The sequence below is a fragment of the Carettochelys insculpta genome, chromosome 11 (assembly GCF_033958435.1).
Source record: "Carettochelys insculpta isolate YL-2023 chromosome 11, ASM3395843v1, whole genome shotgun sequence".
Taxonomy (NCBI): Eukaryota; Metazoa; Chordata; order Testudines; family Carettochelyidae; genus Carettochelys; species Carettochelys insculpta.
The window spans coordinates 18,813,612-18,841,086 of NC_134147.1; the positions used below are offsets into that span (position 1 = coordinate 18,813,612).

The 27,475-nt window shown below is 52.6% G+C and overlaps 1 protein-coding gene across 3 annotated transcripts; it reads right to left on the reverse strand.

The window, feature by feature from the left end:
- Window positions 1-2,773: 2,773 nt before the first annotated feature.
- LOC142018990 (solute carrier family 22 member 6-A-like) lies at window positions 2,774-27,475 on the reverse strand. Of its 3 annotated transcripts, none has more exons than XM_075005295.1 (11): window positions 26,900-27,475; window positions 26,221-26,829; window positions 15,148-15,251; window positions 14,213-14,367; window positions 13,634-13,802; window positions 13,071-13,194; window positions 8,881-8,996; window positions 7,109-7,323; window positions 5,660-5,768; window positions 4,925-5,128; window positions 2,774-3,704 (listed from the first exon to the last, which is right to left on the reverse strand). In XM_075005295.1, exons 2-11 carry the CDS (start codon window positions 26,620-26,622, stop codon window positions 3,623-3,625), a joined length of 1,680 nt encoding a protein of 559 aa, XP_074861396.1. In that variant the 5' UTR covers window positions 26,623-26,829; window positions 26,900-27,475; the 3' UTR covers window positions 2,774-3,622. The 3 variants fall into 3 exon arrangements, with proteins under 3 accessions (XP_074861396.1, XP_074861397.1, XP_074861395.1); XM_075005296.1 differs by having other exon boundaries at window positions 26,221-26,412; window positions 26,900-27,471; XM_075005294.1 differs by having other exon boundaries at window positions 26,221-27,475.

Genomic DNA, 27,475 nt, shown 5'->3' on the forward strand with positions numbered 1-27,475 from the left:
CAAGCCGCAGGCCAGGCCACGTGTTCCTCACCTGTGGTGCACAAGGCCCTTCCTGGGGAGAACGTCCAGGCACCAACAAGCTTTTTAGCCTATGGTGGATGGCGGAACAAGAGCCAGCGGCTGGAACTTAAAGCCGGACATTCCAGTTAGAGGCATGAGTGTCCCCCGAGCAGGTGTTAGGCACCGAGACACACTCCAAGGTCAGCGGAGTGGGGGAGTCTCCTTCGCTTGATATCTCCAGATCCCCTTGGCTGCCTCACTGCGAGATGCTTTAGCCAAACTCAGGGTGCTGGGCTCATCACAGGGAATCAGAGTCAATGGTGTAGGGAAGGGGCTGATCTGACTTCAAACTTTGTGAGTTAATGAAAAACCCACCAGGAACTTACCTGCCCGTAGCCTCAATTACTCCTGCTAATGGAATCAACTCTGCAAGGCCCTGAATATGGGCAAAGCTCAAACTCACAGTGTCTGCATCTCTGGCACTGTCTTGCTACTGAGCTGCACATTAAGGAAAGTATTTGCAATTAACAGCTATGGGTATTGAGCCTTATGGGCCAGGAGGAGAATGGGTCAGATCAGTAGGAGGCAGCTGCAAGGAGCCAGTCACCTGGTGTCTTGTGGCCAAAAGGCTGGAGCAGCACAGACAACCTTAAAAGACTTGATTTCTATTCCTGGCTCTGCTGCTGGGTGAGCTTGAGCAATTCATTTGCCCTCATCTGTGCCTCAGTTTCTCCACTTTCAGACAGGGATCGCAATACTGCCTTTGTAACAGCAATGAAGGGTCCTGTGGCACCTTATAGACTAACAGAAAAGTTTTGAGCATGAGCTTTCGTGAGCACAGACTCACTTCATCAGATGCTGGTCTTGGAAATCTGCAGGGCCAGGTATAAATAAACCAGAGCAAGGGTGGGGATAACAAGGTTAGCTCAGTCAGCAAGTGTGAGGCTTACTACCAGCAGTTGATCTGGAGGTGTGAACACCACGGGAGGGGAAACTGCATCTGTATTTACCCAGCCATTCGCAGTCTTTGTTTAAGCCTGAGCTGAGGGCGTCGAACTTGCAGATGAATTGTAGCTCAGAAATTTCTCTTTGGAGTCTGGTCCTGAAATTTCTTTGCTGTAGGATAGCTACTTTTAAGTCTGCTGCTGTGTGGCCTGGGAGATTGAAGTGCTGTCCTACGGGTTTTTGTATATTGCCATTTCTGATATCTGACTTGTTTGTGCGTTTATTCTTTTATGTAGAGACTGTCCAGTTTGTCCGATGTATATAGAAGAGGGGCATTGCTGGCACATGATGGCATAAATTATATTGGTAGATGTGCAGCTGAATGAACCCACGATGGTGTGGCTGATCTGGTTAGGTCCTGTAATGGTGTTGCTGGTGTAGATATGTGGGCAGAGCTGGCAACGAGGTTTGTTGCATGGATGGGTCCCTGAGTTAGAGTGACCATGGCGTGGTGTATAGTTGCTGGTTAGGATTTGCTTCAGGTTGGCAGGCTGTCTGTGGGCAAGGACTGGTCTGCCTCCCAAGGCCTGTGAAAGTGGGGGATCATTGTCCAGGATGGGTTGTAAATCCCTGATGATGCGCTGTAGAGGTTTTAGCTGAGGACACGAAGCCTCTTACTACAGGACAAGCCCAAGAGAGAAACCAACAGAACACCACTAGCCATCACCTACAGTCCTCAGCTAAAACCTCTACAGCGCATCATCAGGGATTTACAACCCATCCTGGACAATGATCCCCCACTTTCACAGGCCTTGGGAGGCAGACCAGTCCTTGCCCACAGACAGCCTGCCAACCTGAAGCAAATCCTAACCAGCAACTATACACCACGCCATGGTCACTCTAACTCAGGGACCCATCCATGCAACAAACCTCGTTGCCAGCTCTGCCCACATATCTACACCAGCAACACCATTACAGGACCTAACCAGATCAGCCACACCATCGTGGGTTCATTCAGCTGCACATCTACCAATATAATTTATGCCATCATGTGCCAGCAATGCCCCTCTTCTATATACATTGGACAAACTGGACAGTCTCTACATAAAAGAATAAACGCACAAACAAGTCAGATATCAGAAATGGCAATATACAAAAACCCGTAGGACAGCACTTCAATCTCCCAGGCCACACAGCAGCAGACTTAAAAGTAGCTATCCTACAGCAAAGAAATTTCAGGACCAGACTCCAAAGAGAAATTTCTGAGCTACAATTCATCTGCAAGTTCGATGCCCTCAGCTCAGGCTTAAACAAAGACTGCGAATGGCTGGGTAAATACAGATGCAGCTTCCCCTCCCGTGGTGTTCACACCTCCAGATCAACTGCTGGTAGTAAGCCTCACCCTTGCTGACTGAGCTAACCTTGTTATCCCCACCCTTGTTCTGGCTTATCTATACCTGGCCCTGCAGATTTCCAAGACCAGCATCTGATGAAGTGAGTCTTTGCTCACGAAAGCTCATGCTCAAAACTTTTCTGTTAGTCTATAAGGTGCCACAGCACCCTTCATTGCCATTACAGATCCAGACTAACACGGCTACCCCTCCGATACTTAATACTGCCTTTGTCTCTTTCATAACGCATTTTGAGAGCTGCATGGTGTCGTCATTTGTACCGGTTAAAGCTAGAAGAGCAACTCAGCCAGGCTGTTGCAGTTGGGGGGCAGATCAGACAGGCTCACGTGTCCCAGTGTGTGTATTTTCCCCATGTTTGTGTCATTTCACTGGACCAGCCCTGCGCTCAGAGGTTAAGTAATCACAAGCTGTTGTGCTGTGGAATGACTCTGTTTATTACAGGACAATGTCTGCTCTCTACTATAAAAAGACTTGTTTTCCTCAGTGCATAGGCTGAAATATAAGCTTTGGCACAGATTTGTCCCAGCTGTATTTCCAGGAGGGTGAAAGGCAGGGGTGTTTCTGTAGTTTTTATCCCACCACCCTTGTGACAGACGGATGCAGAGCAGCCTCTGAGTGCAGCAGGGCACATTTGCAGAAAACCCTGGACTCTGGACTGGGCTTAGCATCCCCTGAGCATCCTCCCTCTGCTATGGGCAGCTCCCCAGTAGCGTCAGGGGGACTGTGCCGTCAGGAGATGTCCCCATGGTAGCAGGCTGTGCTGCTGTGTGTCACAGTAAGGCTACCCGGGCTGAGTTACACTAGCCCCAGCCCATTCCCTGGACAGCAGTGGGATGGCACTGGGCAGGAAGAAGCATCCGGTGCTGTTTGACTCTGACTCCATTCAAAGCCGCTGGGGAAGGGGTTGCGTTACAGAAAGCTGAGGCCATGCAGTAGCTAAAAGGCATCATTATACTTCTTGGCACACTCAGACCTTTGGTTGGCTTCAGGCAGGGGCAGAAGGGGTTTCCTGCATGTTCCGAAGCACTTTGAATCTGCCCACCTCTTCCTTTCACTCTGGAAACCCCTCCCTGCAAGCTGTGATGCAGATTTAGCTCCCCCCTCCCCACATATTTGTGTGCAAAGCCCCGCTCCAGGTGTGGGTCTCAAGGGATAAGGGGCTAACTGAGAGCAGTGTGTAATTAGATGGAGGACTATTTGGAACTGAGCTGCTGCCCACCCCCACACCAGTGGATCCAGAAGGAATTGGGGTCTGAGGGCCATCTTCAAGTTTCCTTGAACAGAACTTTCTCCTGGTTCTGAAGGGGAATCTTTTCCTTGGTGTCCTCAGCAATCTTCTTCCGGCACCTGTGAAGAAGGCGGGGGCGGGGGGCGGGATGGATACCAATGAAGCAGAAAGGCAGCAAAACTGGTATCTGTTATTTTCCAGCAAGGTTGGGAACTAAAACGAGGCTCGGCCATTATCACCGGTGCTGAACCTCACCCACGGAACCTCTGACTACCACTGAAGAGCCACTGTGGGCTAGTGGTTACTGCTCTGGACAGGAGACTGACTTCTATTCCCAACTCTGCTGTTGACCTGCTGTGACATTGGGCAAGTTCTGCCCTGCCTCTGTTCCCCAACGCATGGTCCATGTAGACCAGCAGTCCCAAAGTTTTCAGGGTTGTGCCCTGACTGTTCCTCCCACCCAGGCTGGAACTGGGAGCAGGGCCAGTTTCCATTTGCGGGGAGGGACACAGACAGAGGTAAGGTGGCCAGGGCTGGGAGTGGGTCTGGCACCAGGAATGGAGCTGTGGACTGGGGCTCAGGCTGGGGGTGGGGGCTGGACCAGAGCTGGGAGTGGAACAGGGCTGGGTGGTGCTCCCTCCATGCCCCTTCAGGGGCTGGCCTGGGCCCTCTGCACCCCCTACGGAGGCATCCCCACAGTTTGGAGACTTCTGAGGGCTTGACCACACTGCCCCGTTACTGCACTGTAACGATCTCACTCCTGGATGTGTGGAAGCCTTTGTTAGACGGTCGGAGCTTCAGAGTGTACCTCTCTCACTGCGCATATGTCACCCCCACACCTCTGTGTGGTTAATTGTTCCATGTGGCAGTACCTAGACCACTTCACAGAAAAACCAGTGTCTTCTGCAGCCCAATCTGAGAGGCAGCCGGCCTTTAGCTCGAGCTGTAGAGGCGCCTGCACTGAAGTCCCAGGTTTGAGGCTGCCTGTGGGCAGCAACTCATATGTGCGGGGTTGGGACATGGGGTTGCGGGGGGCGCTTTGCACTGGGTCTGTGTGCAGTGCCTGGCACAAGGGAGGCCTGTCCTTTCACAGACATGTCCAGCCTCCTTCCACTCTCAGGGACCAGGCAGAGGACAGAGGATATCAGAAACTCTTTGCCCACCCCTGGGTGCTACAGTCATACAAGTAATATTGACTCTCTGCCCAGCCGGCCTGGCTGGGCACAGGGCTGAGCCCAAGCACCAGCTGCATGTTTTGGCCTTTGGAACCCCTGCCCTGTCTTGGCCCCAGGCCTCAGAGTCAGACAGGAAGAGAGAGGAGCCCTCCCGCCAGACCAACCTGTTCTCCACCTCCTCAACCGTGTCCGGCAGCGGTTGGTTGAGAGTCTCTGGGAGGAAGGTGGCTGCAATGCCCGAGAGGATTGGTGCAGCACCGTAGACAAATGGGGGCAGGAAGGAGACGTAGTCATCCAACATCTTAGCCAAGGGAGCCACCATACCTCCTACCCGAGCCATGGTGCTGCCAAAGCCCAGTCCGGTCTGCCTGGCGTTGCAGGGAAATAACCAACCAGCACAGGGAAGGATTAGTTCAGTACAGGGAGGATGGACCCGCTGGGAGTGCTCTCCCTTCACAACTGTTGCTGTTCCCTAGGGGCCTAGGTGGGGGAAACAGAGGTGCAGGAGGCAGTTCTGCAGCACCCCCAGGTTGTAGGGTGGTCTGGGCTGCCAGCCCCATACCCAGGGTCCCAGCTGTCAGCCTTCAGGCTCTGCTCCTGGCCATATGCCTCCCCCCAGCTTGGAGGATGGGAGATGGACAGCACCCCCCACTACTACAAATGTTCCCGTGTCACGGGCCAGGGGCACTGTGCCCCAGGGTGGGAGCTCAGAAGGAGATGCTCTCCTCTCACAGTCAGGGATGACCCCAGTGCCCAGCATGGCCCCCAGGGGTGCTGTGCTGCAGGGAGCAGGCTCACTAGGAGCACACTCTTCTTGGTTACTACTGACTCCAAGGCTGTGGTGCCATGCAAGGGAGCACGGTGCTGCAGGGAATGGGGTACAGGGCTCAGCGTCTTACCTGATGGGGGTTGGGTAGACCTCAGTTGTGAATAGAAACACGCAGTTGAAAGCAGCTGAAAGACATCCCTTCCCTATCACGGCCAGTGACGTGCGCACTATCTGCAGCTCTGCAAGGAGGGGACACGGAGAACCCAGGGCTAGAACCCTGCTCCGAGCTCTCCCTTGCCTACCTTCCAGTCTGCAGCCCAGCCCTGCCACCTGGGCAGCCTCTCCCATCTGCCCTGTTTCGCCTGGCACATCCCCAGCCCTGCTTTCTTCTTTGGTCAGTCTCCAAGACTTGGCCTTTCCCCTCTCACCCGTGGCGAAGAATCTTCCCCGTCACTCCCCTGGGTCGTTTGAGCTGTATCCCCTCTGTCTGCACACACACCTAGCTCAGATCCGGCCAGTCTGTTCTTGGCTGTGTGTTGAAGGAGACAGGTGACTAGGCATGTGGTTGGCTGGATAGCTCAGTGGTTATAGATGTGGGTGGATAGCTAAATAGGCAGTTGTGTGGGCCTGTGGAACTGCTTGTCAGCGGAGGTTGTGAAGACCAGGAAGTTAACAGGGTTCAAAAAAGAACAAGCTAAATACATGGAGGGTAGGTCCAGCACTGGCTATGAGCCAGGATGGGTAGGAAAGGCGTCTCTACCCTCTGTCAGAGGTTGGAAATGGATGTCAAGAGAGGGATTGTTTCCATTATTAGCTATTCTGTTCGCTCCCTCTGGCATTGGCCTCTGTCGGACAAGGGGATACTGGGCTAGATGGACCTTTGGCCTGCCCCAGTGTGGCCATTCTTATTCTATGGTTGTACATTACATTGGAAGGAAGGATGAATAGACAGGTGGTTATAGACATGGGTGGAGAGAGAGAGAGAGATGCATATTGAAGGAAATGATTACTCTTTGCTGGAGTTAAAGAACATAAGAACAGCCATTCCTGGGTCAGACCAAAGGTCCATCTAGCCCAGCATCCCGTCTGTTGACAGTAGCCAGTGCCAGGTGCCCCAGGGGGGGTGGATCGAAGACAACGATGAAGCGACTTGTCTCCTGCCATCCGTCTCCCGCCTCTGACAAAGAGAGGCCAGGGACACCATTCCTACCCCCTGGCTAATTGCCTTTTATGGACCTAACCTCCAGGAATGCATCTAGCTCTTCTTTGAACTCTCTTACAGTCCCAGCCTTCACAGCCTCCTCTGGCAAGGAGTTCCGCCAGTTGACTGTGCACTGTGTGAAAAAGAACTTTCTTTTATTAGTTTTAAACCTGCTGTTCATTAATGTCATTTGGTGTCCTCTAGTTCTTATCTTACGGGACCAAGTAAATAACTTTTCTTTATTCACCCTCTGCTCAGGGCTCAGGAGTTTATACACCTCTATCACATCCCCTCTTGGTCTCCTCTTTTCTAAACTCATTAACCTTTCTTGCCAGTTATGCACTGAGCATTGTCCCATGTGGACTGCACCAAACTCACCTGTGGGCACAAAGACGTTGGCAATGATGACGATCCCGGCCAGGATGAGGCAGGCTGAGAGTGAGACTCGGCGCCCAATGTAGGACATGGAAATGGTAATAACCACTTTGGCCGGGAAGTCGACAGCTCCAAAAATCAACTGGATCAGGTAGATGCTGACGCCAAAGTTCTGCAGGTCCATGGCCAGCCCGTAATAGGAAAAACTGGTAGAGAACCTGCCATTGCCCACAGAGAGGGAGGCAAAGGGGTGAGCGAGAGTCCAACGGATTGTGCATCTTCGCAAAATTCAGCTCCAGGTTGAGTCAGAACTTAAGCCGGATCTTGGTGGGCCTTGAATGCCGTCTAGGCCCTTATGCCAGCCTTGTGAACAGGCACAAATGTCTGTGCAGGGTGGAGCTGGCCAGGGGAGCTGGCAGGGTAACACATGGGGGTTGGTGCGTGCTGTGATGTAACAAGATGGGTGTGGGTGGTCATTATTCAAAGCTGGTATCCCCAGCAGTGGTCCTTCTGGGTTTTTTTCTAGCCAGGGGCAGAATCAATTCTGTTATGTGCACCGAGGCATGTGTTCGTGGGCACCACCAGTAGAGCCGCACGCGGCCAGCTGTGGGTGGCTCTGGGCACTCAGCTGGGCAGCACCAGACTCTCGCCTGGATGGCCGCCTGAGTGCTTGCCCTACAGGGAACGCTGATGCCCAGGACTGCATGGACACACAAAGGGACCGAAAATGCACCAGCTTTGGAGAGAGACCCCAGGGATACCCTCAACTGGTGGCAAGATTCTACAGAAGGCACTGGCCAAGTGTCCTGCCCCACCCCCTCCCTGCCCCTGCTCTGCCCATGCCCCTCCCCCTCCTTCCATGCCCCTCCCTCTCACTGTCCCAGCTCCACCCCCACCCACCTCTTCCCGTGGAAGCAGTCCCTGCCGCCGAAGTGGTGTGGCCTAGCAGTGGCGCTGGCGGGCTGTGCCATTGCAGGGGAAGGGCAGGGCTTCCCCTCCCCGCCCACCGTACTCATTGGAAGCAGCGTGGTGCTCACGATGAGTGCTGGCAGGCACGTGGGGTACATGTCGTCCCCCTGCGCGCTCCCCACCTGTTGCCTATGTCCAGAGCCCTGATTAGAACGTGAGAGACTGGAAGACAAGATAGCTAGATTGACAGACCTGGACCGTGTCTACACCAGCCCCAAACTTCGAAATGGCCACGCAAATGGCCATTTCAAAGTTTACTAATGAAGCGCTGAAATGCATATTCAGCCCTTCATTAGCATGCGGGCGGCCCTGGCACTTCGAAATTGACGTGGCTCGTCACCGCGCGGCTCATCCCGACGGGGCTCCTTTTCGAAAGGACCCCGCCTACTTCGAAGTCCCCTTATTCCCATGATCTGATGAGAATAAGGGGACTTCGAAGTAGGCGGGTCCTTTTGAAAAGGAGCCCCATCTGGACGAGCCGCGCGGCGGCGAGGCGCGTCAATTTCGAAGCGCCGCGGCCGCCCGCATGCTAACGAAGCACTGAATATGCATTTCAGCGCTTCATTAGTAAACTTCAAAATGGCCATTTGCGTGGCCATTTCGAAGTTTGGGGCTCGTGTAGACGTAGCCCTGCTTATGCTGAGGGCTGCATAGGAGCATGTCTGAATAACCCCGAGGCAGATAGATGTGCAAAACCTGTGGGTTACCTCCACTGGGAAATGGACTAAAGCTATTGATGCTGCATCTGCCAAGCCTAATTTGGATCTGGATGTAGGTGATGGGTGGAAGGGAAGTCGTGCTCTTACCACACCACGGAGATACAGCAGAATATCTTGCGAATGGCGGGTGTGCGCACCAGGTCTGAGATGGTGTAGTAGGACTTCACCGTTGACAGCTCCTTCTCCATTTCAGATTTTAAGATCTAGTGGGAAACAAAAGGGTCAGTTGGGAATGACAATGGCAGTCCCCCAGAGTCAGCTGGGAGGTCACGAGACCTGCCAATGGCTTCTCACGCCAGCCAACTGGAGCTGGTCACTTCTGACAGGAAAATTCCCACGGACCTCCGGTGTCCGTTCAGCAAGGCCAACTTGTGACTGAAGAGTCCACACTGTATTGACCACACCGGCCTGGTATTATTGGTACTGTTAATTAGTGGTATTATGGTAGCACTGAGTGGCTACAACTAAGACCAGGCTCATTGACACAGCTTGCTCCACCCCCCACCCCCACTATTTGAACCCTCTCTTCCCTCCCGGACACACGTACATATTCTGCCAGTGCCCATTCATCTGGGTCCACTATCTTTGCTGCTTTCCCAGCCCTGGGTCTCTCTTTTGAGGCCAGACTGCCGGTCATGTGAAATGGTGTGTGCTGCTATTACAATGTGGACAAATATCTGCAGGGAACTAAGTTAATTTCACTCTGGAGCAAGAGAGGAAGTCAGGGCTCTGGAACAGAGGCGACCTAGAATATGAACTCTCCAGTGCTCACTTTTTATTAATTTTTGATTACAAATACTTGCTCAGTAGAAACTAAATATATTTTTAATTCACCCAGTGCAAACCCTGTAATGCAATCTCTTTGTCATGAAAAACCAACACGGTGGCACTTTAAAGACTAGCACGTTTATGAGGGTGATAGGGCATAAGCTTTCATGAGATACAACTTGGTGCCTCAGAGGCTGAAAGGAAAGAACAAACGGATGCTGAGATGGGAGCGGATGACATCGGTGTTAATAGAGTCAGAGTGGATGTAGCTCATCTCCGGTAGAGATGAAGTGGAAGAAACTAAATGAGGCCGGATCCATACTAGACATCAAAGTTGATTGTAGATACTCAATTCTAGCTACAGCAATTGTGTAGCTAGAATCAGCTTATCTACAACCGCCTTACATGGCTGTCTTCACAGAAGGAGGTTGACTGGAGACACTCACCCATCGAACTCCCTTATGCTTTGCACTGCTGAGTTCAGGGGCCAACTGTCGACCCCAAATAGTTTGATTTTGCACGTCCCCATTAGGCACATGAAATCGAACCCCAGGTCGATCTTCCCCAGAGTAAAGACATACCCTGAGAGATTACCTATTGCAATGTAAATACCACCCCAGGAGTCTGTTTAGTCCTTGGTTTACATTGTCAAATTTGCATAGGAATTCCAGGTCAGCAGTTTCTTGTTGCGATCTGTTTTCAAAATTTCTGTGCCTTAGAATGGCAGCATGTGAATGAGAAACTCTGTGTCCAGGAAGGTCAAAGGACTTTCCCACTGGTTTTTGAATGTTGCCATTCTTCATGTCTAACTGGTGTCCTTTTATTCTTTTGAACAGAGACAGTTCAGTGTGTCCATTGTATTTGGCAGAGGGGCATTGTTGGCACATGATAGCACGTATCACCTTAGTAGATGTGTAGGAAAAGACAGGGAGCCGTGCTAGTCTATACACTATCAAAACAAAAAGCAGACAAGTAGTACTTTAAAGACTAGCAAAATAATTTATTAGGTGAGCTTGCGTTTGCTCACCTTGATCATTTTTTTCTGATTTGTCCTCCTTGATTGCTGGTTTTAGTTCTCTGTGTCTTAAATATTGAGTCTGTTCTGGTCTGGCTATGGGCTGAAGAAGTGGGTCTGTCCCACGAAAGCTCATCACCTAATAAATTATTTTGTTAGTCTTTAAAGTGCTACTGGACTGCTTTTCGTTTTGATTGGTAGATGTGCGTGTGAATGAACCTTCACTGGTATAGCTGGTGTGGTTAGGTCCTGTGATGGTGTCACAAGGGGAGATGTGTGAACTGAGTTGGCAACGGTGGCTGTTGGCTGGACAGATTCCTGGAATAATGTTTCTGTTAAGGGGTGCGGAATTGGTGGGGAGAATTTGTCTCAGGTTAGGGGGTCTGTCTGTAAGCGAGGATTGGATGGCCCCCCAAGGCCTGTGAAAGTGAGGAGTTGTAATCTATGGAAATCCTGGATAATGTGTAGGGGAGGTTTTAGCTGGGGGCTGTAGACAATGGCCAATGGCTTTCTGTTGTTTGCTTTCTTAGGTCTGTCCTGTAGTAGGTGACCTCTGGGTATTCGCCTGGCTTTATCAATCTGTTTCTTCACTTCTCCAGGTAGGTACTGTAGTTTTAAGAATGCCTTATAGAGCTCCTATAGGTGTTTGTCTGAAGGATTGGCGCAAACATGGTTGTGTCTTAGAGCTTGGCTGTAGATAATGTATCATGTGATGTGTCCTGGATGAAAGCTGGAGACATGTAACTTACACATGTAGAATTATGTACCAAAGAACTTCATTCAGAAATAAAACAATGTAAAAATTTGGAGCCTACAATGTCCACTCAGTCCTATTTCTTGTTCAGCCAATGGCTCAAACAAACAAGTTTGTTATATTTGTACGTTGCACTTTCATGACAGTGTTTGCACTCCAAAACTTGTATGAGGTGAACTGAAAAATACTATTTCTTTTTTTATCAATTTTTTCAGTGCAAATATTTGTAATAAAATGATTATATAAAATGAGCACTTTATACTTTGGCTATGTCTACGCTAGCCCCAGCACTTCGAAAGGGGCATGATAATGAACCTAACTGAAAGATGCAAATGAGGTACTGCCATGAATATGCAGCACCTCAGTAGCATAATGGCAGCCACAGCACTTCGAAAGTGCCTCTTTCGATTGTGCGTGGCTCGTCTACACAGGATCCTTTTCGGAAGGACCCTGCACACTTTGAAATCCCCTTATTCCTATTTGGTTATAGGAATAAGAGGTTTTAGTGATAGGAATAAGGGGATTTCAAAGTGTGCAGGGTCCTTTCGAAAAGAACCCCGTATAGACAAGCTGCACGCGATCAAAAGCGGCACTTTCGAAGTGCCGCAGCCACCATTATGCTAATGAGGCGCTGTGTATTTGCATCTTTTGATTAGGTTCATTAGCATGCCCCTTTTGAAGTGCTGGGGCTAGTGTAGGCATAGCCTTTATATTCTGTGTTGTAATTGAAAACAATTATTGAAAATGTAGATCGAAAAATAAAAAATATTTAATACATTTTAATTTATAGTCTACTGTCTAACTGCGGCTACGTCTACGCGTGAATGCTACATCGAAATAGCTTATTTCGATGTAGCGACATCGAAATAAGCTGTTTCAATGAATAGCGTCTACACGTCCTCCACGGCTGGTGCCATCGACGTTCAACGTCAACATTGGGCAGCACCACATCGAAGTAGGCGCTGCGGGGGAGCGTCTACACGCCAAAGCGGCCCACATCGAAATAAGGGTGCCAGGAACAGCTGCAGACAGGGTCACAGGGTGGACTAGCACTTCCCGGGCAACAGCTAGCCGCTCCCTTAAAGGGCCCCTCCCAGACACACTTGCACTAAGCAGCACAAGATCCACAGAGCCGACAACTGGTTGCAGACCCTGTGCATGCAGCATGGATCCCCAGGTGCAGCAGCAGCAGCCAGAAGCCCTGGGCTAAGGGCTGTTGCACATGGTGACCATAGAGCCCCGCAGGGGCTGGAGAGAGCGTCTCTCAACCCCTCAGCTGATGGCCGCCATGGCGGACCCCGCTATTTTGATGTTGCGGGACGTGGATCGTCTACACATGCCCTACTTCGACGTTCAACGTCGAAGTAGGGCGCTATTCCCATCTCCTGATGGGGATAGCGACTTCGACGTCTCGCCGCCTTACGTTGATTTCAACTTCGAAATAGCGCTCGCCACGTGTAGACGTGGCGGGCGCTATTTCGAAGTTGGCGCGGCTACTTCGAAGTAGCCGGCACGTGTAGACGCGGCTTGCATGATCAAAACTGCAGTTCATCATGCTTAGTTTTTTTAATCGCAATTAATTTGTTTAATTGTTTGTGTTAACTGAGGTTGACAGCCCTAAATAAAAGGTGAAATGACCATATCCTCAGCTGGTATAAATGCATGATTCCAGTGGTGTTTTTCCATTCAGATCACCCGAGGATCAAGCCCTTCACTAAAGACTCCATTGGGTCTCTTTACCTCTGTGGTAATCTTCTCCCCTTCTTCCCATTTCCCGTTCAGTCTGGCGACCCTTTGGAGCACCTTCACGGATCTTTCAGCTTTACCTGCCAGAACCAGCCAGCGGGCAGATTCTGCAAACCACCTGTTGAAAAAGGAGAGTCAAATGTTTGTCCCAGAGAACCAAGGTCAGTGAAGTGACCCACAACAGTGACGGAGCCCTCAAAGCAGGATCAGCTGAACTGCAGTGCAGCAGAAGACTATTATTCCTGTATTGTGATGGGGAAACTGAGGCACAGAGAGGTGGCAGGAACTTGCCCAAGTTGTGAGCAGCAGAAGAGCCAGGAACAGAACCTGGGCATCCTGTGTTTCATTCTGTTGAGGTGGGTATGGACACCCAAATGCCTGACTCCTACTTCCCTGCTCTAACACCTCTTCTCTGCGAGTGGAGAAGAGAACCCAGGAGTCCTGTCTCCCTGCTTCCTGCTCTAACTAGTAGACACCACCTCCACCCTATCTGGAAACAAACAAGGACAAAGGACAGCACTTGCTCCTAGAAGGAGAAGCTCTCCAGAAGCACGTACCAGGAATACATGAGGAAGAAGAAGAAAGGCAAAGACACAGTCATCTGGAGCCAGCGCCAGTCTGGGATGCTGTATGCCAGGCCTGCCAGCAGGATCTGGCCGAAGGTGTAGACAAATCCTGTTATGGCAATGGTGATTGTGCGGAACTGGGTGGGGATCCACTCCACAACTGCAAGGAAAGTAACCTCGTTTAACCTGCCCATGGGCTGCGAGCTGGATCCAGCTGGCCCTGACTCTCGTGGGACTCACTGGCACCACATGGTATTGCGTCCTGCAGCGCTGCAGCGGGAAAGGGGCAGCAGAAAATGTGCAAACAGCTCTGAGCTGAACTAGCCACCTGGGAGACAGCATCCCCAGCTGCTGCGACCTTCCCACCCCAGTGGGAGCCTGGGGTATGCAGCCTCCAGAGCGGCTGCTCCCCCAGTGGTAGCAGGTGGTATTACACCCAGTGAAGTTGGAGCTTCTTCAGCCCACCAGCAGGCGCAGATGGTGCTGCACCCTGCACTTCATCAGTCACGGTATCTGTTATGGACTGCGGCGAGACACATAAGACCCAGCGGCTAAAGAGGCCGGGCTTACTCAGGCAGGTGATGCTGAGCGCGATGCCAGAAAGCGCCATCCCAGTCAGGAAGCGGAAGACACAGTAGGAGATGTAACTGGAGGAGAAGGCCGTGCAGGTCCCCATCACAGCCAGCTGCAGAAGGGACCAGATCAGCAGCGCCTTGCGTCCAAACCTACAGCAAAGGGGCACAGAGAAGGGAATTGGTAGCAGAGGTGGGAAAAGTACCCACAAAGTTACTGGAGTAAAAGTGCAGCTGTTTTCACTTCTGGATATTTGAGGACAACCTAGATGTGACGTGGTGTGCGTGTGCTCTTTCTCAAGCAGTTCCCCAGAGGGACTCCGATTACTTCTACTCAGGTACACACACATCCCCGGCTGCGCTTTTACTCAAGGAACTCGTGGGGTACTTTTCCCACCACTGATCAGTCGCAGGCATTGAGGAAGCAGTCAGCCGGGTACCAAGCATTGAGGGTACCAGTTCAAATGGGCTCGGCTGTGATGAGAGAGGGAGTGGCCTGCCCAGCTGATTAGCCATTGACAATGACCAGCAGGTGACATGAAACGATTGACAAGACTTTAAGGCTAGATGGGAGCAATTAGGTTATCCAATCTGACAGCCCGAATCACACGGATCATTGGGCCATTACACAGGGCCTGGGAGTTCCTAACCGAAGCTGAGGCTCCTTTGCACCAGGTGCTGTACAGACCCCCAATGAGAACACAACCCCCTTGCACCCAGTGCTGCTCAGTCCCTGACTGATATCAGGGCCCCTCATGTGGAACCCGGCACACAGCTGTGGTGAGAGAGAGTCCCAGAAAGCTTGCTCCAAACAGAGTGCCAGGAGGCAAGCTGGGACAGAGGGAAAGAGACTTGCCCCAGGTCATGCAGTAGAGCAGGGAAGAGAACCCAGTTCTCCTGAGTGCCAGCCCCGTGCTGCCTGTGACAGCTTACCTGTCAGAGAGACCACCTAGCACGAGCGCACCCAGCAGCACCCCAGCCATGTAGATCGACTGAGCCATCTGACGGAGCTTCTGGAAATTACACACTAGATCCCACTGCAGGCAGAGGAAGGGAGACAGAGAGCAAGTCAGTCCTTTCCAGAGGCCCAGTGGAGGATGAACAGATCTCAGGTCACTGGAGCATGTCAACAAGTTATAGTCTTGGGGCTGGGTGCTCACAGAGGCTGCTTGGTGCATGGTGTCTGTGTGCTGCAGTGGTCACTGTCATTACATGTGCTGTGGCTACACAAGGTGGTCGCTGGGGTTCTGCACTCATTAGCCTGGAATCACTGGGGCTAATTCTCATTCATGTGCAGGCCCCTCTGTGCCTTGCTGGCAATGTAAAGGAGCCTTAACATGAGTGGGAATGGCCCCTGGGGATCCCCAATGAGCTGGGAGCCTCCCTGGCTGGTGTGGAGCTGAATGATGGAATAAGTGAGCCTCTGTGCAGAATGCACAGCAATCAGCTTATCCCCTTCCCCCTAGGAGTTAGGGAAGCACTGTGTGTGTTAGAGCAGCCTGGATAGTCTTGTCCTGTGCCATTCATGTCCTGACCATTCTCTTCTCCCACAAGAGATGCTGGTGATGCTGACTTTGCAAAAGTCTTTAGAGCAACAAACCCCACAGCAATAGGCATGTGAGCCACAGAGAAGGGTGTGTATGGACATAGGCAGATAAGAATCAATCACAGAATCCTGGGGCTGCAAGGGACCTCAGGAGGTCATTGAGTCCAGCCCCCTGCTTCAATCAGGATCAACCCCAAATAAGTCATCCCAGCCAGGACCTTGCCAAGCCGGGACTTAAAAACCTCTAGGGATGGAGATTCCACCACCTGTCCAGGCAACACATCCCAGTGCTTCACCACCCGCCTGGTGAAATAGTTTTTCCTAATATCTAACCGACCCCTCTCCCTCTGTAACTTCAGACCATTGCTCCTTGCTCTGCTGTCTGTCACCACTGAGAACAGTTTCTCTCCATCCTCTTTAGAGCACCCCTTCAGGAGGTTGAAGGCTGCTATCAAATCGCCCCTCAGTCTTCTCTTCTGTAAACTAAATAAGACCAAATCCCTCAGCCTTTCCTCACAGGTCATGTGCTCCAGCCCCTCAATCATTTTCATTGTCCTCTGCTGAACCTGCTCCAGCACATCCACATCCTTTTTATACTGTGAGGCCCAAAACTGGACACAACATTCCAGATGTGACCTCACCATTGCTGAATAGAAGAGAACAATCACTTCTCTAGATCTGCTCGCAATGCTCCCCCTAATGTGCCCTCACATGCCGTTAGCCTTCTTGGCTACAAGGGCACACTGTTTGGGGGTAGATCTATGGCAGTGGTTCCCAAACTTTTCGGCCTCACGCCCCCTTTTGATTTTTGAGAAACCCTCACGGCCCCCCACCTCTCATTTACCACAGGCCAGCCACCCCAGCCACCTGTGAGCTACCTGCCTGAGCCAAAGCCAGGCAACGCCAGCCCCTTGTCTAATGCCATCCTCCCCTGCCAGCCCACGCTCACTCACCTTTGCAGGAGGCAGCTAGCTCCATGGGGGCCTTTGCCAGCTGCCTGCTTTTAATAGGGGCTGCGCTGGCCTGCTCACATGAAATGGCGGGGGCTGAGTGCCAGAAGCAAGGGCCGGCTTTTTCTTCGGGTGAGGGGAATGACTGCAGGGGGGCTGGGTTGCCTTGCACCTCCCCTGGAATTTCTTCATGCCCCCTCAGGGGGGTACATCCCCCCAGTTTGGGAATCCATGATCTATGGCGTATCTCTCAGACTGCTGCATCGCCTGTAAAAATGCTGCCTATGATCTGTGGAGGTGATAAGTTGTGTGCTGGGGCCCTAGACGGGTAATAGAAATGACAAGGGGTTGCGTGGGAGGGGTAACAAGCCTGGAGAAGCCTCAGCCCCTGGGGAAACTCTCACAGCCTGGTTTGCACTGGTTGGTGAAAGGGACAGCACAAAGAACTGAGAATGCTGACCTACACCTCCTCCCCTGGTGCAAAGGCTGACACAATGCGGGGCCCAAGAGGCGCGGACGCTGGGGGAGGAGGTTGAGGTACTGCTCTCCTGTCCCACTTGGAAGCTGGGTGGTGACCAGATGAGGCAGGCACGTGTAGAAACTGTTAGCTGCTTGCTAGGGCTCGCTTTCTGTAGTGCTTTCATTCTGAATCAACGGGGCTTTGTTTTCTGACAGTGGGCAGGGCCCTGGGTAAGCCTGAGCATCAGGTGCCCAACTCCAGTCAGGCCTGGCTGCAGGGATAGCAGCAGGGAGTTATGAGAGGAATTGCGCTTCTAAATCCCTGCTCTTGCGGGAGGGAGTTTGGGGAACTCTGTCCCAACAGAGGTGATATCCAGAAGCTTGAGACCTTAGTTGGGCGGAGGAGGTCATGAAGGGGTCAGATGCACGCTGCCGCAGGACCTGCGAGGGTGTGCAGGGTGCTGGATGGGTACATAGAGCAACAGAGAGCTGTGGCCCTCCCCCTTTTTACCACTGGTAAGAGTGAGGAGTGGCGGGAGAGGGCAAAGAGGAGTGAGCGGGAGGTGGTGTGTTAGGGAGAAGGGATGGCTTGGAGTCAGGTCCTTGGGGGAAGAGCTGGTGTGAGGGATGGGGATGTGGTCTCAAGGTAATGGAATATGTAGCGTTGGGCACTCCAGAGGAAGTGGAGTGAGGTGGAGGGATGAGGCCACTGTTTGGGCACCTCTGGCTCCACCACTGTTAGGGTGTGGAGTGAGGTGCAGTGGCCTCCCCCAACTCAGAGGTTGAGGAGGCCTCCCAGAGACTTCAGTGGGAGGGCACAGAACACTCATGCCACACCCCCCAGAGAGCAGCACCTGGTGCTGGAAGTACCAGCGGTGGGGCCTGAGGCTCGTTAAAAGGCCAGCCTCTGAACAGAGCAGAGGCCTCTGAGCCACCTCCTGCAAGCCAGAGCTGGACTGCCTGTGCCAGGCAGCCAGGCCAGCAAGAGCCACCAGCCAGCCGCCCTGAGCAAGCTGGAGGGCCACAGCCAAGCCTGCCTTTGGTCAGGTACCCAGATTTTCCCAATCTACCAGGGCCCTTGGGCCTGCGGCGAGCCCCAAGGACCAGCCTGAGCTGGGGAGCCTGTCTGCTGTCAGCTACCCCAGGGACCCAGGTGGGCACAAGCCTGGAGTCCTGCCTGCCGCTAGCAACCCTGAAGCTTTGGACCTGCCGGAACCTACGATCCTGCCCCAGCCACTACCCAAGTGACATGGAGATGCCCAACTGGCCGGACCTGCCAGTTGCCACTAACTCGGAGGAGACCCACCTTCCCGAGCTCACCAAGCAGGACCAGGAACCAGCGGAGGTGGAGGGAGGAAGCAGCCCAGGAAAAGCTCCACCTGAGCCCATGGAAGTGCGTTGTGGTTTGCATCCCCACTACAAGGCCCCTGGTGAGAGCTATTGTTAAGGCCCTGGGCCAAGATGCAGTGGAGTGGGTGGGTGGGTGTTCCCCCTACCCCACACTTGGAGAGGCAGCCCCCTGCCTCTCCCCACCCACACCGCTTTCGGTGGGTGTTAGTTCTCTGCCCTTCCCGTAACCAGAGCCGGGGCTCTCTGTTTGGTGGCAAGCAGGCCCTGCCCAGACCCTGGGTGCATATGTTACCTGCCTGCAGCCCCGTTCCAGGGGACTAGATTCCAGGGAGAGGGTTGTCTGCCCCAGGTTCGGCAGTCCCTCACTTGTGTGAGCGGCGTGGCCCTGCAGCGCCCCAGCGGGGGGCACGCTCCACTGGCCGACACTGCTACAGGGCGCTTTCGCTGCTGCCGCCCTGCGGCTAGGCCGTGGCCTTTGTTCAAATTTCAGAGCAATTTTGGAAGGCAGCCAGCCCCCGGTGTCGCTCAGACAATGCAGAGCTCCCCTCCCCGCCGGCCCTCTGGGCTGGCTGGAGTGCACAGTGGCAGGGCTCTGGTGTACACTGTAGAGCAATTCTAAAGGACCTGGGATTCCTGCGGGTACAGCACCGGCAGCAGCGGCCGGGAGTCTGAGCCCCTTAGAATCACCAGGCCTCGGGGCAGTTGCTCTTTCTTGCTCCCTCCTACCTGCAGGCCTATGTCCGCCATAGCCCCTCGCTCATTCCCGGAAGTGAGACGGCTTAGCTGGTTACTCCCCACTCTGCAGCTGCACGTTTGAACTTTGCCTTCTAAGCACAGTACTTTGCAGTTGGTTTTCTCAGGCCGTCTACACTACCCTAGGAGATCAACCCCCTCAGGGTCGATCTTCCCGGGTTGGATTTGACGTGTCTTGTGTGGACATGCAAAATCGACCTCTCGGGACACACTCGACCCCTGTACTCCTTGCGAGACGTGCGGGGTAAGGGAGGTTGAGGGGAGAAAGTCTTCCCCTGTATGGACAGGAGAGTCAGCTGAGTGCAGCTATGTCGGTTTTAGCTCTGCAACTGCCATAGCTAGAATTGCGTATCTGGGGTCAACTTACTTTGCCTAGGGTAGACGTAGCCTGAATTGCATCGTGTTGAAATCAGACTGTAACAAGCTTTCCTGCCTCCCTGTTCCCGCAGACCCAAGTGACACCTACAGAGTCTCTTCTCAGGGACTTTTATGTCTCCAGGAGCTGGGCAAACACAACACAAAGAGTTTCTTGGCCCACTCTGAGTTACAGCTCTCGGTGCTTTCTGCGGAAACCCTCCCTGCATTCTTCCTTGAGCACCACCTCCCAGGGCTTTCTACTTGCAGGACCTTTTTTCCTCCAGCACATTTCCACTGCCTCCCCTGCCAGGGATCTCTTAGGAATTCCCCGATTTGTGCAGCTTCCTGGCTGCAGCTCTCCCAGCAAGTTCGCATGGTCTCCCATCCCCCAGAACTTCCTGCTTCTAACCTGTGCACCTGTTCCCAGGGAGCCAGCTGTGAGGTCCCCACATCCCCTCCCTCTGGCTCCTTTCCTAACTGAACTAGGCCTGATCTGTGTTCTCTGTAAGCTGAGCACTTGGATGGCTGCCCAAGAGATTCAGGGGCCGCTCAGCTGATGCGCAGAGCGTCCACAGTCACCTACAATAAGCAGGGTGTGTTTCCATTGGTGCTGCACATCAGCACGCGACTTCCTGCGCATAATAAAATTTATTCCACCCTTGGATGGAAAAAATTAGAGGGAACACTAGGCACCCAGCCATCTGCCCTACAAAACTGAGTTCTGTTTGACCAACCAAGCACAGGTGCACTGGTCCTGCCCCCTTTTCAAGAACTGACATCGCTGTGCGCCGCTGACCATTCTCCCACTGGTCAAGGTCCTTTTGAATTCTGCTCCTGCCTGACAGTGTTTGCGGTCCCTCCCCACAGGGTGTCACCTGCACTTTTCATAACCCTGCTCCATCCTCCAAGTCACTCAGTGAAAATGTGAAATAGCACCAGCCCCTAGGGATGTTCACTAGAAATGGCCTCCCAAGTTGGACAGGGAACCAGTGATTACTATTCGGAGAATGGTCTTTCAGCCAGGCGTGCATCAACGTTATGGTAATTTCATCCAGAGCACATTTTCCTAATTTGCATGTCACGGGGGACTGTTTTGAAAGCCTTACTACAATCAAGATATATCACATCTACTGCTTCCCTCCCATCTCTGTCAAAGAAGGAAACAAGGGTGGGGTTGTATGATTTGTTCATGACAAATCCCTGGTGACTGTTTCTTACTACCCTCTTATCCCCCAATTGTTTACACAAAGATTGTTTAATACTTGGTTCCAGCATCTTTCCAAATATTTTAGTGGCAAAGGTGAAAGTCGTCTGGTGCACCCACCCTGTTGGGACACACAGATTGGCTGGCTGAGGGCAGGGCTCTGGATGCTCTTGGCCACCGTACACCAGTGGGCTGCAGCCAGCACCTACAGCCCCATTGATGGCACTGCCACAGTGCACCCAGGCTCCAGCCCCAGTGCTTGGGTGGCATGGACACTGCCTCCCCAGCCAGCTCTGAGGATCCATCAGCTGGGCAGGGCAGTCACTAACAGCCTAGCCAACCACACCCTCCCCACACACCCCTGCACTGACTCCTGAACCCCCTACACCCCCACCCTCCTGCACCCCCACCCTCCTGAACCCCCTGCACCTCCACACCACTGCACCCCCATACTCCTGAACCACTGCACTGCCCATATGCCTGCCCTGCCTCTTGCACTTCCCCTGCACTTCTCACCTCCCATAACCCCAAGTGCACTCTTCCACATCCCCGCCCCCTGCCCTGAGCTCCACTCCCACCCCCCTGCACTCCAGTCCACACACAAGTGTCTTATAGGCAGTATCGTATTGCAGCCTGCTCTGCAGCACCCTGTGCACCACCGTTGGTGGGGGGTGGGATTGCAGTACAACAGTCCCTGTGTAAAGGAATGTGCCAGCAGGAACTCAGTGCTGCTAAAGGCTGGGAGGAACAGTATCTCCCAGAGATTATTTGCATGAGAATGCAAAGGTGTGTATAGGTGGTACCTTGCAAACAAAGCCTGATGGGTAGCAAGGAAGCAATGAGGTTTTGTCTATTGTAAACATGTTGTTGTAAAATCACAATTTATGCTAACACTCAGTATAAGCAGTGCGAAATCTCACCAGTGCTCCAAGTCGTTGTGGGGGACAGGGCAGTCGTCATAACTGCGTAAGACATGGATTATACAGGGCTCCCCTAGTTTAAAGCATGATAAAGCAGAATGGGAGGGATATGGGTTGAATCAACTATTTGAGTGTTCTTGAAATGTCTAAGCTTTGGCCATATAGTTATAAGTCTTGTTTGATTAGCCCTCCTCGCCTGTTAAAGATAGTCTGTTCTGGTCTGGCTATGGTCTGAAGAAGTGGGTCTGTCCTATGAGAGCTCACCTAATAAACTATTTTGTTAGTCTTTAAAATGCTACTTGACTGCTTTTTTTTATTTGGATAGTATATAGACTAGCACGGCTTTCTTTCTGTTACTATTCAGTTGGATATTAGTGTTTGTATCCTGTATGAGACTCTACTTTGGTAGGTGCTGTGAGCTGAAATCACAGGGTGGTAGCGAAGGCCACTAAGAGCTGAAATTACAGGGTTTTGCCTCAGGCCAAACCCACAGCGGATGGATGGATGGATGGATGGCGTGACTGGCAGATGGCTGATAGGAGGAGCAGTGGATGGATGGATGGAGCGACCGACAGATGGCTGGTAGGAGGAGCAGCGGTAGACAGACGGTGTGGGACGGCCGGTAGGAGGAGCAGCGGACGAGTGCATTGTCTCAGGTCCATGAGGAGCTGCATCAGCGTGAGGTGTCAGGGCCCTCACGGACTGGACCAAGTTGTAAGTGGGGCATTTGAATTGAGGGTGCGAAGAAAGTTGGGTGTGTGGATTGGCTGTTTACAGTATTGGACTGGTGAGCCTCAGAGGCAAAGGACACTGTTCAATCCATTTGAACGGGGACAGTTACTTGAGGACTGGTTGTGAACTCTGGGTGAGGTATTTTCCCAAGCTTATGTTAATTGTCCTTTCTGCCTCTTCTTTTCTACACTCAGACTCTGTGCTTGTGAGTGGGGAAGCATTGCCTCTCCGAGGCGCCCAGGGGTGTGTGAATTTCCCAGGCTGCTGGGTGGGGACTTGAGCCAGTTCTGTGTGAGATGGATGAAGAGGAACCCCTCGATGTTGAACCCTGCCCTGGCTGCTGCCGACTCCTTCCAGCAGAAGGGTTACACCTGCAAGAAATTTCAGTGCCTTTCACCCCGGTGTTATGCTGACTGATCGGTGAGTCCCCAGGCCCTCCTTGGTCCTCTTTTCGAAGGCAGGTGCATTGACTCGTTTCCCAGAGGTGACCTGTGCAGGGATTGCTGGGAAGGGGCACCAGCCACGTGCTCCTGCTCCACCCAGGCCCCACCCCTTCCTGCTCCATCCATGCCCCGCCCTCCTCTGCCATTGCTCCGCCCCCACCCCCTGTTTCCAGTGCATGCGGGGCTATTCCCGTCCCTCCCCTGGAGCCGTGCACCCTAGGAATACCGCAAGGTGCGCTGCCCCAGGGGAGGCCCCGCACTGATCGGAAATGGCATGGTACAGTTCTGATGCTGGATGCAGGGGGCGGCGATACTGGGGGGTGCATGTGGCCAGCCTGCGTGCCCCTGACGTGTCGGCTATGGCCTTTTCCAGTCCTCTGGGACCTCCTCCTGCCTCCTAGAGTTCTCCAAGATAAACACAAATGGTTCCAAGATTGTTGCCGATAGTTCCTTCAGGACTTTCGGGGGAATCTCGTCTTGACTACATCTAGCTTGTCTAAATAGCCCTTAAATCTGTATTTTCCCTCTTCTGGCTTGTGTTCCCTCCCTCCGGTTGTTAGCGTTGAATCTGTTAATCGTCACGTCACAGCTACCCTTTCCCATGAAGAGTCAAGGAAAATGGGCATTAAATGCCTCAGCCTCCCTAACTCAGTGTTTCTTAAACTTCTGGAGACCACAGCACCCCAAACCATAATAGCTTTTCTGCGGAACGCCTATGAAAAGTTCAAAAAATACATTGTGGTCCGGCAAAAAACAAAACAAAACACCCCCCAACCCCCACCCCCTCCCCAAACAGCCGCATACACAGCAAAATAAAAATGGAGTCATTTGATCAGCTGTCAGAGGAATGAGGAAGGAACGTTGTCGCGGGTGTTAATGTAGCCTGCCAGCACAGTTCCAAATGCTTGTGGCACGCCTGCGAGTGATTCACGGAACACCAGTTTAAAAACCACTGTCCTAAGGTCGTCCATTGTTAGCTCTCCCTCCCTGCTGAGTAGAGGGCTTACAGTTACTGTCCTTTGCTTTTCTCTTGCTCCTAGCGCATGTATAGACGCTTCACTTATCTCTCTTGCTGGGAGCAAAAGTGAACGTGAGCCAGGCTGCCCACCCTCCAGTCCCCGGCCCGTGCGAGCTCGGCGCATGCAGGCTACAGCTGTAGTGCTCAGGCAGCTGGGCGGCGTGGTTCCCAGCACCCAGTCCAGCTCCCACCATGCCCCAGCCAAGCCCTGGAGATCCAGCAGTGAGTGCGTGCCTGGCCCCGAGTTCTCCCCACACCTCCCCGCCCCCTGTTCTGAGTGCCCCACACGTCAATCACCTGTCCAGACTCCTCCGCCCCCACAATCTCCACAAAACCTCTGCCCGGAGCCCCCCCACCTGGATTCCTGCACCCCACCATTCTCAGCTCCTGCCGCTGCCAACCCCCTTGGGCTGACTCCTGCACCCTACCCCCACAACCCAGCTCCCTGCCTTGAGCCCTCCGCACTCCACCCCACACTTGAATTTCTTACAAGTACTCTTCTATCACAATCCATCCACCCCCAGCTCTCTGCCCGCCCCCCCGCCCCCAGAGGACTTGTGATACAACAATATCTGTAAGAAATGGGAGTGGTTTTCCCCCTGGCTGGGAGTAACTCATTTTGTGCCTTGGGCTGTTTTTAATTTGTCCCTTCCTGCTCACACTGTTCTTTGAGAACAACAAGAAGTCTTGTGGCACCTTATAGACTAACAGATGTTTTGGAGCATAAGCTTTCGTGGGCAAAGATCCACTTCAACAGATGCATCTGATGAAGCGGGTGTTTGCCCATGAAAGCTTGTGCTCCAAAATATCTGCTAGTCTATAAGGTGCCACAAGACTTCTTGTTATTCTCGAAGCTACAGACTAACACAGCTCCCACTCTGATACTTGTCACACTGTTCTTTCACACTCATCCTTGGCAGAGGGGGGGACAAGTATCCCAAAACTTACCCAGTAAAAGTACAGCGGCTTTGGGGGTGCACTTAAGTACATGTCACCAGTGTCCCTCTGGGAAACTACTTGAGTAGAAGTGTGCATGCGTACACATGGACACAAACACACACACATCCTGACTGTACTCGAGCATCCAGAGGGGAAAGCAGCTGCTCTTTTGGGGTCCTTTCCCCACCTCTGATCCTTAGCCCTTCACCTATGTTGCCACTTTTTATAGCTTTCTTTTCTGACGCTCAGACCATTAAAGCGCTCCCATGGGCCACCTTTCTTCCCGTCTTTCTTGCGTGTCAGAATGGTTTGCTGTTGTGCCTCTAATACCACCTCTTTACGAAACTGCCAGCTCTCGTGAGCTCCTTTTTCCCTTAGCTTTTCTGCCCAGGAAACCCCACCTACCAGTTAGCTTTCTGCGTTTGTTAAAGTCAGCTTTTTGGAAGTCCCTGGTCCTCCTTCTGCCGCTGTCATTTCTTCTTTCCCTCAGAATCACAAAATCTATCATTTCCCAACCACTTTCCTCCAGATTTCCTTCCGCCACCTTCAGACTCTCAATGCGTTCCTCCGTGAATGGGAACCAAGTCTGAAATGGCTGACACTGCCCCTTGCTGCTTCCTCACTTGAGGAAACAAGTTGTCTCCAACACATTCCAACAATTTAGTGAAGATTTTTGTGTTTTGCTGTATCTCTCTCACCAGTCAAACCCCTGGCGCTTCCTGGCTCACACACATCCCTTTGTCTACAGGTTAAAACTCCCAAATCCATCATTCTCTCCTCTGGTAACATCCGTCGTCCGGCAGAACCATGAATTTTGCAGAATCAGAGAGTCCCAAGGCTGGCAGAAGGGAGGGGCCAGCCAGACCAGCAGCAGGAGCCCAGCATTGAGCAGCCACAACTGGTGTGAGGATGGGGGGGGTGGAGGGGTGCAGCAGCCAGGAAGCAGTTGCCCAGGCTGATAAACTGGCTCTTGGTGGCTCATCACAGGGGCACTGGGCAACACATCACGCCAGGTGGGAAGCTGTGGCCCAGGGAGGTTAGGGAGGGGGTCAGGAAGCCACAGAGACAGCAGGGAGAGGAGCCCTGGAGCAGAGGCTGAGGCTGGAGGGAGGGATAGAAGGAGCAGAATTGATTACCCTGGTCGGGCAATATCCCTGGTCCAAGACCCCTCAGGTCCTGAGGCTGCCGGACATGGGAGGTTGAACTGTACGCAGTTATTTATGTGGTCCTCCTCGCTCTCATCCCAGAGCACCTCAACACAAATGGCATTCTGTGCGCCCTCCCCTCCCCCGTACAGCCGTTCCACCTAGTGCTTAGCAGCAGAGAGTGTCTCACCTCGGTAATGATGGTGGAGGTGAAGATGCTCCTGTCATAGGTCCATCCCTCTATACAGGGCTCTGTGTCCAGTTGAGTCCCATTGGGTACGGTGACGTTGGGGTCTAGGAACTGCCACTGAGCGGTGACAAAACGGCGACACTTCTCCGGCTGCCCGTTCTTGTCCATAGGGATGGTGACCTGCAGAAGGTCCTGGGAAGCCAGGTGCAAGGTGGCGTTAGGGAAGCGGGTGCTGTTGGCATCAACATGCACTTGGCAGTGATATCCTGGCACGCCGGCGGTGAAATTCTGCAGGAGGTTGTGGCAGGCCATCAGCCCAATGGGGATAGTAAGCAACATTGTGTGGATAATTTGGAAACGTCCCATACCTCCCACCTGGTGTAAGAATTGAGCAAAAGCCATGATCCTGCAGGAAGCACCTTGTTCTCAGACAGCGGCACGAGCTCCTAGAAAACCCTCCAGGATTCAAAAACGCGTCTAGAGCTTGGATCGCAAACCAATTAGGGGGCTGCAGCTGCTACTTCTTGCTAACGTGGCCACATCAGTAACTGAATGTCATGCTCTTGGATCCAGTGGTCCGGAGGTCACTCCCCTCCCAGAGAATCTGGTCTGCAACAGAGCCGGGCTTTAGAAAGCGGATGGAAAGTTCCTTGCAGCCCTGGAAAGATTTGGCGTTTACCTAAGACACTGCTGTGGAGTTCCTCCCAGTGCTGAAATATCCACAGGAGAGCTGGCAAACGAGCTTTTAGTTGGAGTGCGCCGCTTCTGCATTGGATTTGTACCTGTGGCTTGAGACAAGAATCCTCGTGTCTCTGAATCTTCCGGGGAGCCCAGTGGAACTGGTGTACCTTGTATAACAAATAAAGCAGAGCTGGTTAGAATCTACCGTTAGTCCCCTGCTTTGCAAATGGCACTAGGCTCCTTTGCCAGGGTGGGGGGAACTTTCCTAGATTCCTGTTTTCCCCTTTCTGGCAAAAAGATCCTGACTGAATGGTCTTTGAGAGGATTATATAAGCTCATTAGGTTAAAGCTTTACTCTTGTTTTAAAGGGATTTGTTAAAATGAAAAGGGAAAAATCTGGAAAGTGGAGCAAAACGCTGTAGAGGAAAGTGCACGCGCACAGAGAGAGAGAGAGAAGCCAGCCTTCTGGAATGGAAGAGGGCCTGGGAAGGGAAATGCACCAGCACACTCTGCAGAAGGGACTGGGCTCTGAAACAGACAGGCTGTTTGCACCATCGGAGGTTTAGGTGGCTGG